General features: G+C 45.0%; 1 protein-coding gene across 1 annotated transcript in view; it reads left to right on the forward strand.

The window, feature by feature from the left end:
- The window catches only part of rsph3 (radial spoke head 3), a 160036-nt gene that overhangs the window by 76280 nt on the left and 71375 nt on the right, over positions 1-12381 (forward strand). The window contains exon 6 of the mRNA XM_078229990.1: positions 12200-12286. Coding sequence (XP_078086116.1) covers positions 12200-12286 — 87 coding nt within the window. The remainder of the gene's footprint in view (positions 1-12199; positions 12287-12381) is intronic.

Consider the following 12381-nt stretch of genomic DNA (forward strand, 5'->3'; position numbering starts at 1 on the left):
ACACATCATCCCCTCACTACCCATCCCTTCACTGTGCGACCGTGGTGGCACGGTAGCACAGTGGTTAGCACTGCTGCTTCACAGCTCCAGGGACCTGGGTTCGATTCCCGGCTCGGGTCACTGTCTGTGTGGAGTTTGCACATTCTCCTCGTGTCTGCGTGGGTTTCCTCCGGGTGCTCCGGTTTCCTCCCACAGTCCAAAGATGTGCGGGTTAGGTTGATTGGCCATGATAAAATTGCCCCTTAGTGTCCTGAGATGTGTAGGTTAGAGGGATTAGTGGATAAAATATGTAGGGATATGGGGGTAGGGCCTGGGTGGGATTGTGGTCGGTGCAGACTCGATGGACAGAATGGCCTCTTTCTGCACTGTAGGGTTCTATGATTCTATGATACCTCTGTCAGCATTCCACAGAGACCGTTCCCTCTGGGGAAATCTAGTCCACTCCTCCACTATCCAGAACACCTCTCCCATTACCCATGGCGCCTTCACATGCAATCGTAGAAGGTGTAACACTTGCTCCTTTACCTCTTCCATGCTTCAGATCCAAGGTCCAAAATACTCATTCCAGGTTAAGCAGCATTTCACTTGCACCTCTTTCAATTTGGTCTATTGCATCCGCTGCTCCCAATGTGGTCTCCTCATATACTGGAGCAAGCTGAGAGGGAGTGATTGGAGGCAGGAGTGCTGGTGAGAGATTGATTGAATTGTTTATTTATTTAATTAGTCAGCTAGTGTGTGTTTTGTTTTGGCCTTTACTTTTGTAGTAGTATTTTAAGTTTAAAGTGAAAACTGGAAGTGGGCTGCTAAGGAGTCTGGGAAGCGTTTTTTAAGCGCGCGAAGTAGAAAAGGTAGGCTGCAGTATACAGCGGGCAGCGTCGGGAGCGGGCAGTGGAGTGAGTGGGAAGCAGAGTGTGAGCTATAAGGCTTTGGCTCACAGGGCTTAGGCAGAAAGGGCGAGCAGGGGTGAGTTTAATTCATTTTTGCTGTTTCTACCTGGTACTGGCAAGATATCTAGAGGGGATGGGTGTGCAGGCAGTGCTATGTTCCTCTTGCAGTATGTTTGAGGTGAGGGACGACGACAGTGTCCCTGCTGATTACATCTGTGGGAAATGCACCCATCTGCAGCTCCTCCAAAACCGTGTTAGGGAACTGAAGCTGGAGTTGGATGAACTTAGGATCATTAGGGACGCAGAGGTGGCCATAGACAGAAGCTTTAGGAATACAGTTAGTCCGAGGAATGAAAACAGATGGGTGAGAGGGGCTGGGAGGAAGCAGTCCGTGCAGGGATCCCCGGTGGTCGTTCCCCTTAGCAACAAGTATTCCGCTTTGGATATGGTTGAGGGAGATGACATACCAGTGGTGAGCCGCAGTGAGAGGATCTCCAGCACTGTGTCCGTCTCTGTGGCTCGGGAGGGTAAGGGGCAGAGCGGGAGGGCAATAGTTATTGGGGACTCGTTAGTTAGAGGGATAGACAGGAGGTTCTGTGGCAGCAAAAGAGACTCACGGATGGTATGTTGCCTACCGGATGCCAAGGTCCGTGACGTCTCAGACCGTGTTTTCCGGATTCTGAAGGGGGAGGGGAAACAGTCACAAGTCGTGGTACACATTGGTACCAATGACATAGGTAAGAGAAGGGACGGGGATTTAAGGCAGGAATTTCGGGAGCTGGGCTGGAAGTTGAGAGCCAAGACAAAACATGTGGTCATCTCTGGTACGTTGCCGGTGCCACGTGATAGCGAGTTGAGGAACAGGGAGCGAGTGCAGTTAAACATGTGGTTGCAGCGATGGCGTAGGAGGGAGGGTTTCAGATACGTGGATAATTGGAACACATTCTGGGGAAGGTGGGACCTGAACAAACAGGACGGGGTGCACCTGAACCAGAGGGGCACCAATATCCTAGGAGGGAAATTTGTTACGGCTCTTCAGGGGGGTTTAAACTAATTTGTCAGGGGAGTGGGAAAAGGAGTTGTAGTCCAGAAGTCAGTGAGGGTGGTGAGGTATTGGGGAAGGTATCAGGGTCAAGGGTGGGTACCGGTAGACACGAAGGTGGGTTGAAGTGTGTCTACTTCAATGCAAGGAGCATCCGGAACAAGGTAGATGAACTTGGGGCGTGGATTGGTACTTGGGACTACGATGTTGTGGCCATTACGGAGACATGGGTAGAACAAGGACAGGAATGGTTGTTGGACGTTCCGGGGTATAGATGTTTCAGTAAGTGTAGGGAAGCTGGTAAAAGAGGTGGAGGAGTGGCATTGTTAATCAAGGATAGTTTAACAGCTGCGGAAAGGCACTTCGAGGGGGATCTGCGCACTGAGGTAATATGGGCTGAGGTTAGAAACAGGAAAGGAGCAGTCACGTTGTTAGGAGTTTACTATAGGCCCCCAAATAGTAATAGAGATGTGGAGGAAGAAATTGCTAAGCAGATTATGGATATGTGTGGGGGTCACAGGGTAGTTGTCATGGGGGACTTTAACTTTCCAAATATTGATTGGAACCTTTGTAGGTCAAATAGTTCAGATGGGGCAGTTTTTGTGCAGTGTGTGCAGGAGGGTTTCCTGACACAATATGTGGATAGGCCGACAAGAGGTGAGGCCACATTGGATTTGGTACTGGGAAATGAACCGGGCCAAGTGTTAGATTTGGTTGTGGGAGAGCACTTTGGAGATAGTGACCACAATTCGGTGTCTTTTGTTAATGCAATGGAGAGGGATAGGGCTGTACGCAGGGCAAGGTTTACAATTGGGGGAGAGGTAATTATGATGCGATTAGGTAAGAATTAGGGGGCATAAGTTGGGAACAGAAACTGTCAGAGAAAGGAACTAATGAAAAGTGGATCTTTTTCAAGGAACAAATACTGTGTGTCCTTGATAGGTATGTCCCTGTCAGGCAGGGAGGAAATGGCCGAGTGAGGGAACCATGGTTCACGAAAGAGGTGGAATGTCTTGTGAAAAGGAAGAGGGAAGCTTATGTAGGGATGAGGAAACAAGGTTCAGATGGCTCGATTGAGGGTTACAAGTTAGCAAGGAATAAGCTGAAAAAGGGGCTTAGGAGAGCTAGGAGGGGACACGAGAAGTCCTTGGCGGGTCGGATCAAGGAAAACCCCAAGGCTTTTTACTCTTTATGTGAGGAATAAAAGAATGACCAGGGTGAGGTTAGGGCCGGTCAAGGACAGTAGTGGGAACTTGTGTATGGAATCAGTAGAGATAGGCGAGGTGATGAATGAATACTTTTCTTCAGTGTTCACCAAGGAGAGGGGCCATGTTTTTGAGGAAGAGAAGGTGTTACAGGCTAATAGGCTGGAGGAAATAGATGTTCGGAGGGAGGATGTCCTGGCAGTTTTGAATAAACTGAAGGTCGATAAGTCCCCTGGGCCTGATGAAATGTATCCTAGGATTCTTTGGGAGGCAAGGGATGAGATTGCAGAGCCTTTGGCTTTGATCTTTGGGTCCTCGCTGTCCACGGGGATGGTGCCAGAGGACTGGAGAATGGCGAATATTGTTCCTCTGTTTAAGAAAGGGAATAGAAATGACCCTGGTAATTATAGACCGGTTAGTCTTAGTTCGGTGGTTGGTAAATTGATGGAAAAGGTCCTTAGAGATGGGATTTACGACCATTTAGAAAGATGCGGATTAATCCGGGATAGTCAGCACGGATTCGTGAAGGCCAAGTCGTGCCTCACAAATTTGATAGAATTTTTTGAGGAGGTAACTAAGTGTGTTGATGAAGGTAGGGCAGTTGATGTCATATACATGGATTTTAGTAAGGCGTTTGATAAGGTCCCCCATGGTCGGCTTATGATGAAAGTGAGGAGGTGTGGGATAGAGGGAAAGTTGGCCGGTTGGATAGGTAACTGGCTGTCTGATCGAAGACAGAGGGTGGTGGTGGATGGAAAATTTTCGGATTGGAGGCAGGTTGCTAGCGGAGTGCCACAGGGATCAGTGCTTGGTCTTCTGCTCTTTTTAATTTTTATTAATGACTTAGAGGAGGGGACTGAAGGGTGGATCAGTAAATTTGCTGATGACACCAAGATTGGTGGAGTAGTGGATGAGGTGGAGGGCTGTTGTAGGCTGCAGAGACATAGATAGGATGCAAAGCTGGGCTGAAAAATGGCAAATGGAGTTTAACCCTGATGAATGTGAGGTGATTCATTTTGGTAGGACAAATTTAAATGTGGATTACAGGGTCAAAGGTAGGGTTCTGAAGACTGTGGAGGAACAGAGAGATCTTGTGGTCCATATCCACAGATCTCTAAAGGTTGCCAGTCAAGTGGATAGAGCTGTGAAGAAGGCCTATAGTGTGTTAGCTTTTATTAACAGGGGGTTGGAGTTTAAGAGCCGTGGGGTTATGCTGCAACTGTACAGGACCTTGGTGAGACCATATTTGGAATATTGTGTGCAGTTCTGGTCACCTCACTATAAGAAGGATGTGGAAGCGCTGGAAAGAGTGCAGAGGAGATTTACCAGGATGCTGCCTGGTTTGGAGGGTAGGTCTTATGAGGAAAGGTTGAGGGAGCTAGGGCTGTTCTCTCTGGAGCGGAGGAAGCTGAGGGGAGACTTAATAGAGGTTTATAAAATGATGAAGGGGATAGATAGAGTGAACGTTCAAAGACTATTTCCTTGGGTGGATGGAGCTATTACAAGGGGGCATAACTATAGGGTTCGTGGTGGGAGATATAGGAAGGATATCAGAGGTAGGTTCTTTACGCAGAGAGTGGTTGGGGTGTGGAATGGACTGCCTGCAGTGATAGTGGAGTCAGACACTTTAGGAACATTTAAGCGGTTATTGGATTGGCACATGGAGCACACCAGGATGATAGGGAGTGGGATAGCTTGATCTTGGTTTCAGATAAAGCTCGGCACAACATCGTGGGCTGAAGGGCCTGTTCTGTGCTGTACTGTTCTATGTTCTATATCAGAGAGACCAAACATAGACTGGGAGATTGCTTTGCACCTTAGGTCCGTGCGTAATCAGGACCCTGACCTCCCTGTTGCTTGCCATTTTAACACATGATCCTGCTCCCATGCCCACATGTCTGTCCTTGGCTTGCTGCAATGTTCCAGTGAAGCTCAACGTAAACTGGAGTAACAGCATCTCATCTTCCAGTTAGGCCTTTTGGTCTCAACACCGAATTCAACAACTTCAGATGATTAGCTGTACCTTACCTTGACCCCTTTGTTTTCATTTTATTGAATTTTTAACTGTTCTCTACCTTTTATTTCTTTATTGTCTTTCTTTTTCTTACCCTCCCCAATTTTATCCCCCCTTTCCTTAGCTTTTCTCCCCCTTTGCTTCCCCTTTATCTCCTTTTACTCAATTTTACTTCTCTCTCACACATCTCCTCTCTACCCCCCCCCCTCCTCTCTCCCCCCACATATTCATCTGTTACAGCTTACCCTCTGATTTCAGCTTCTCTGCTGTTTGGCCGTTCACGCCTTCTATTCTCTCTATGGATTGCCATTAGCAACGTTTCCCCTTGTTTTTGTGGCTATGACGCATCTCTCATTCCCTCACCCTACAGTATAAATATCTCCCACGTTCTGTGCCTTTTAGCTTTGACAAAGGATCATCTGGACTCGACGTCAGCTCTTTTCTCTCCTTGCGGATGCTACCAGACCTGCTGAAATTTTCCAGCATTTTCCCTTTTGGTTTCTGGAGCCTCTGTTGTTTGTAGTATGTATAAGTGATTTGGAGGAAAATATAAGTGGTCTGATTAGTAAATTTGCAGATGATGCAGAAGATGCAGAAGAGCATTCAAATGGTTATTGGATAAACATATGGATGATATTGAAATAGTGTAGATTAGAGGGGCTTTAGATTGGTTTCACTGGTCGGCGCAACATCGAGGGCCGAAGGGCCTGTACTGCGCTGTAATGTTCTTTGTTCTATACGAAAATTGGGGGAGTAATGGATAATGAGGAGCATTGTCAGAGGCTATAGCAGGATATGAATTGGCTGGAGACCTGGGCTGAAAGATGGCAGATGGAATTTAACCAAGATAAATGTGAGGTGATATGATTTAGAGGGTCTGCTGCAGAAGGAAAGTACACAGTAAATGTTAGAGCCCTTAGAACTATCAGCATTCAGAGAGATTTAGACTCCACAGTTCCCTGAAGGTGGCAACTCAGATGGACTAGGTGGTCAGGAAGCTGTATGGCATGCTGGCCTTCATCGGTGGGGACATTGAGTGTATGAATTGGAAAATCATATAAGACTATATAAGACTTGGTTAGGCTGCATTTGGAGTATTGTGTACAATTCTGGTCGTCACACTACTGAAAGGATGTCGATGCATTGGAAAGGGTGCAGAAGTGATTTACCAGGATGTTGCCTGGTTTGGAGGATATGGACTATGAAGAAAGGTTGAAAAAAACTTGGATTGTTTTCATTGGAGTGTCGGAGGATGAGGGGAGACCTGATAGAGGTTTACAAGATTGACAGGCTTGGATAGAGTGGATATTCAGAGTCTTTTTCCCAGGGTCAAAGGATCAATTACTCGGGGGCATAGGTTGAAAGTGAGAGGGGGAAAGTTTAAAGGACTTGTAAGGGGCAAGTTTTTCACTCACAGGGTGGTGAATGCCTGAAACGTGCTGCAAGAGCAGGTGGTTGAAGCAGATTCTATAACAACGTTCAAGAGGCATCTGGATAGATACATGAATAGGCAAGGAATGCAGAGGTATGGACCATGTAGAGACAAGAAAATATTAGATTAGAGAGGCAGCTGTGTTGGCACAGACTTGGTGGCATGAACTACCCTTTTATAAATCTGCTTGGCTGTCTCTGATCAGCTGAGAATTTTCAAGATCTCTAACCACCCTATCCTTGCTTATGGACTCCAGTAATTTCCTGACAACTGATGTTCGGCTAAGTGGTCTGTAATTCCCTGGTTCCCTTTCTCATCTTTCTTAAATAGCAGAATGATATGCAATTTTCCAATCCAGCAGAGTGACTTGCAGTTTTCCAATCCAAAGGTACAGTTCCCAAATTAAGTTAACTTTGCCTTGACTATATTCTTTCAATGGCAATGGTCTTGCATACTTCCTTTTAAAATCCTGAGGTGGAAATGATCCAGATCTGAATATTTGTCACTTTTTAGTGCCATTATTTTCATCATTACTGTTACCTTGGCAAGTTTCCTTAGTACAAGTGGCAATTTGACCTCTTCCCCTACTTTAAATACTGATGCAAAGTAAATAATGATTTAAAAGTTGATTTACTGATATAAATGTTGATTCAATGGGTCCACCATGTCATTGACAAAATCACGGTCATCAGTTTTCCACAAATTGTCTCCCAACCATCCTCTTTTTACTAATAAAATTGTAAAAATGTTGATTTTGATATCCCCTACAGATTTCTTTACATACTACCTCTTTGTAACTCCTGCTATTTTTTAACCCTTTACTGTTCTTTGTATCTTGCACATTCGTATGTCTTCTCTTATTTTTATTTTTAGTTTAAGTCTTTAATCGTCAAAAGCTTTGTTTTGACTTTTGCACCATCGGGTACAAACTGGTTCAGTGTCACATTCTTTTTGAACACCTCCCACTTTCTTCTGTCATTTTACCCATTAACAGGTTTATCCAGTTTACGGTGGATAGCTGATGTCTCATCACGTTAAAACCAACCATGCCCAAATCTCAAACCTGAGTCATTTTTTTGTGCTTTTCACTTTTAAACAATTGTTATTCATACACCATTGGGATACTAATTCAATCTGGCTCATTATCCATTACTAAATATAACATGGCCTGCCCCTTTGGCTCAGTAAACAATCCTGGACACACAAGACATTCACTACCTTTTGGCCATGCTAGTTCACTTGTCCCAATCTATATGAAAGTCAAAATGCTCCATTTTAACTTGCCACCTTTTCTACTTTTTAATCTCTGAAACCAGGTTTCCACCTTCCCACGTTACCAAGCAGTCTTTATTTATGTGCCTGTGACAATGTTGCATCCTCATTCTTCTCAACCTGACTGTGACACAATTAGCCACACCATTCTCCTCCAGCATCTCTCCACTGTTGTCCAACTGAATGGCACTGTCCTTTCTTCTTTGCATTCTTATCAAACCAGTCATAGCCAAAGGACTGTCTACAATGACTTCTGTTCCCAACGATCCATCCTCGGCTTTTCTTATTTTTCAATTATGTACCGCACCTTGGTATCATCATCGAAAACACAGTGTCAGATTCCAAATATATGCCAATGGCTTCTGGCTCTACTGCACGACTACCTCTCTTGATCTCTTCACTGCTTCTGATTTGTCACATTGCTTGTCTGATATCCAGTAGTGGAAGGGCACAAATTTTCCCCAATTAAATATGGAGAAGGCTGAAGCTGTTGCTTTTGGTTCAAGCTACCAGCTCCCCTCTCCAGTCACTGACTCCATTCCCTTCCGTGCCAGCTGTTTGAGGCCGATCCATTCTATTTCTACATAATCAGATGTTAGGACATTGGCAGGAATTTGCAAATCCTCTGGCTGCAGATGAGGTGCCAGGGGACTGGAGGAGAATTAATATTGTCCCATTATTTAAGAAGAGAGGTAGGGATAGACCAGGAAATTATAGGCCAGTCAGTCTAACCTCAATGATGGGAAAGTTACCAGAAAGAATTGTGAGGAACAGGATAAATCTGCACTTGGGTAGACATGGATTAATCAAGGATTAAGGCTTGCACTTTTCAGGAAAGGTCTTTTTTGACAATTTAATCAAATTTTTTGAGGAGCTGGTTGTAAATAAAGGGTTGTTTTTCAAACTGGAGGCCTGTGACCAGCGGTGTGTCTCGGGGATCAGTGCTGGGTCCACTGTTATTTGTCATTTGTATTAATGATTTGGATGAGAAAATAGGAGGCATGGTTAGTAAGTTTGCAGATGACACCAAGATTGGTGGCATGGTGGACAGTGAAGAAAGTTATCTCCAATTGCAACGGGATCTTGATCAATTGGGCCAGTGGGCTGATGAATGGCAGATGGAGTTTAATTTGGATAAATGCGAGGTGATGCATTTTGGTGGATTGAACCAGGGCAGGACTTACTCAGTTAATGGTAGGGTGTTGGGGAGAGTTACAGAACAAAGAGATCTTGTTCTATAGCTCCTTGAAAGTGAAGTCACAGGTGGACAGAGTGGTGAAGAAGACATTCAACATGCTTGCTTTCGTTGGTCAAAATATTGAATACAGGAGTTGGGACGTCTTGTTGAAGTTGTACAAGACATTGGTAAGGCCACACTTGGAATACTGTGTACAGTTCTGGTGACCCTATTATAGAAAGGATATTATTAAACTAGAAAGAGTGCAGTAGAAATTTACTAGGATGCTACCGGGATTTGATGGATTGAGTTATAAGGAGAGGCTGGATAGACTGGGACTTTTTTCTCTGGAGCGTAGAAGGCTGAGGGGTGATCTTATAGAGGTCTATAAAGTAATGAGGGGCACAGATCAGCTAGATGGTCAATATCTTTCCCCAAAGGTAAGGGAGTCTAAAACTAGAGGGCATAGGTTTAAGGTGAGAGGGGAGAGATACAAAAGTGTTCAGAGGGATAATTTGTTCACACAGAGGGTGGTGAGTGTCTGGAACAAGCTGCAAGAGGTAGTAGTAGAGGCGGGTACAATTTTATCTTTTAAAAAGCATTTAGACAGTTACATGGGTAAGATAGGTATAGAGGGATATTGGCCAAATGTGGGCAATTGTGATTAGCTTAGAGGTTTAAAAAAAAAGGCAGCATGGACAAGTTGGGCCGAAGGGCTTGTTTCCAAGCTGTATACCTCTATGACGTTGTGACTATGACTCTAGGTAACCAGGAGTATTGATGAAGGTGGCCTATATGGACTTTAGGAAGGCGTTTTTAATAAGGTCCCTCATGGAAGACTGGGATCCAAGGCAAAGGGGCACATTGGGTCCAAAATTGACTGAGAGGCAGGAAGCAGAGGGTGAGGTAGAGGGATGTTTCTGTTACTGGAAGTCTGTTCCAATGGAGTTTTGCTCAGTGCAGGGGCCCTTGCTATTTGTGGTGTATATTAATGATTTGGACTTCGATGTAGGGGATATGATCAAGAAGTTGGTAGGATGGTGAACAGTGAGGAGGATAGCTGGGGACTGCAGGAGGATATCATTGGACTGGTCAGGTGGCCAGAGCAGTGGCAAATGGAATTCATCCTGGAAAAATGAGGCAATGCACTTGGGGAGGGCCAGCAAGACAATGGATTACACGAGGAATGGTAGGACCCTGGAAAATACTGAAGATCAGAGGGAACTGCGAGTGCATATGCACACATCCCTGAAGGTGGCAGGGCAGATAGATAAGCTGGTTAAGAAGGCATATGGGATGCTTGTCCTTTATTAGCCAAGGTATAGAATGCCAGATCAGGGAGGTCATGCTGGAGCTGTATAATATGTTAGTTTGTCCACAACTAGAGTACTGTGTACAGTTCTGGTCACCATGTTATAGGAAGATTCCACTGGAGAGGGTGCAGAGGAGATTTACCAGGATGTTGCCTGGGCTCGAGCGTCTGAACTACGAGGAAAGATTGGATAAGCTGGGGCTGTTTTCCTGGTGGGATGGGGTGTAAGTGGGGGAGGAGGGGGGTGCTGCTGGGGGAAGTGGGAGGTTAGACTGTTGTGTGTGAACTGCCTGCCCCCCACACCGCAAAAGGAAAGTTAGCTGGAAGCTAGCATACCAGTAAGCGGTCTGCTCTGCAGCCATAACACGTCACAGGCAAGCTAAAGTAGTTGAGAGTGGGAATTCTGAGAGGAAGTCCTTTCCTCGAGATTGTCCCGCAGTTCCAACAGTGCCAGGGCTCAGCAGTGGGCACTGTCAGGACTGCAAGAAGGAGCACAAAGAACTTGGATAGATAGTAGATGATACCTGGAGGTTTATAATTACGAAGGATCCTGGTGCCTGAGGTGGGGCTGGGTGTTGGAGGGCAGATGGCAGAGAAGGAATAGCAGGACCCTTCCTTGCTCCCATTATTTCATAACAGCTGCCCATTCCCACCTGCCTGTCTATGCCATCCATAATATGGTGTGGGAAGTGTACTATCCAATCAATAGCAAGCCTGGGAGATAATTAACTATTTATTTACATATGAAGTTGGGCTGCCAATTTCAGTGCATGCCAACCTCGCATATTAAAAGCGTCAAGCCAGAGTTGGTGGGAAGGTAGTGGGCTATCCACCCAACCTATTTGACATGACCCCCTGGTGAAAACACCATGTGAAATTCAGCCGCAAGAGATCTGTTTGATCGTTTTCCTCTGTTCTTCCCAATCCAAGTTTGCATTCTAGCTATAACACCCTCTATCAACAAATGTTCTGTGGGCCAAGGATCAAACTGGTAATGGCTCAACGTCGCAACACTTGCTGCATTTACCCACAGAGTAATAAAGGAAGTCGAGGGGAAACTGTATTACATTCCATGGTTAACCATATTAGGTTGAATTTATTTTCAATTGTATTTGAAAGTTGGTTTATTTTCAAATAAGATTGTTGATTAATCCAATCCCTTGTTCTTGTTATGGTCATGCAGCACGGTGGCACAATGGTTAGCCTCACAGCGCCAGGGACCCGGGTTTGATTCCTGGCTTGGATCGCTGTCTGTGTGGAGTTGCACATTCTCCCCGTGTCTGCGTGGGTTTTCTCCGGGTACTCTGGTTTCCTCCCTCAGTCCAAAGATGTGAAGGTTAGGTGGATTGGCCATGCTGAATTGCCCCTTAGTGTCCCAATATATGTAGATTAGATGGGTTAGTCATGCTGAATGTGCAGGGTAAGGGGATAGGGCAAGGGAGAGGGCCTGGGTATGACACACTCAATGGGCTAATTGCCTCCTCCTGCATTGTAGTGATTTTATGCTATGACAATATACAGCAGGAAAACGAAGCATTCTATACCTTAATTTCAAAAATACCACAAAGGGTCTCGTCTCTTGCAGTTCTTGCCAGTGCTGACTGAGACATGCAATTAATCATACATATAGAGTTCAAGAATGCATATAACTTTGTAGCGGGTCTTCCAAATTTTTACTTAGCCAGAAAAAGATGCATTGATCAGCACAACCATCTTGATTTCTAGAGACTTTTGTATTTTTTATTTGTCGTGCATTCTTAATTTAAAACATTCTGCTTTGTCACATATTGTCTCTTAGGGTGGCAAGAAAATTGTGGTATTGGTTCATGTTTTCATGATTGGTTATTTTCGCATTTAGATGCCGAGAAAGTTTTCCTGCCTTGGCTGATGGGAGAGGTAAAGAAATCAATTGAGAAGAGAATTCTGGGAAGGACTATCTTGGACAGTAAGTAACTGACCTATCCAAACAATTTTGTTTCTGTTCTGTGCATAAACTCAATTATTTCAAATGCAACAGGTTTAGACAAATGGGAGTTTTGC

This window comes from Mustelus asterias, chromosome 15 (genome assembly GCF_964213995.1).
Source record: "Mustelus asterias chromosome 15, sMusAst1.hap1.1, whole genome shotgun sequence".
Classification (NCBI taxonomy): domain Eukaryota; kingdom Metazoa; phylum Chordata; class Chondrichthyes; order Carcharhiniformes; family Triakidae; genus Mustelus; species Mustelus asterias.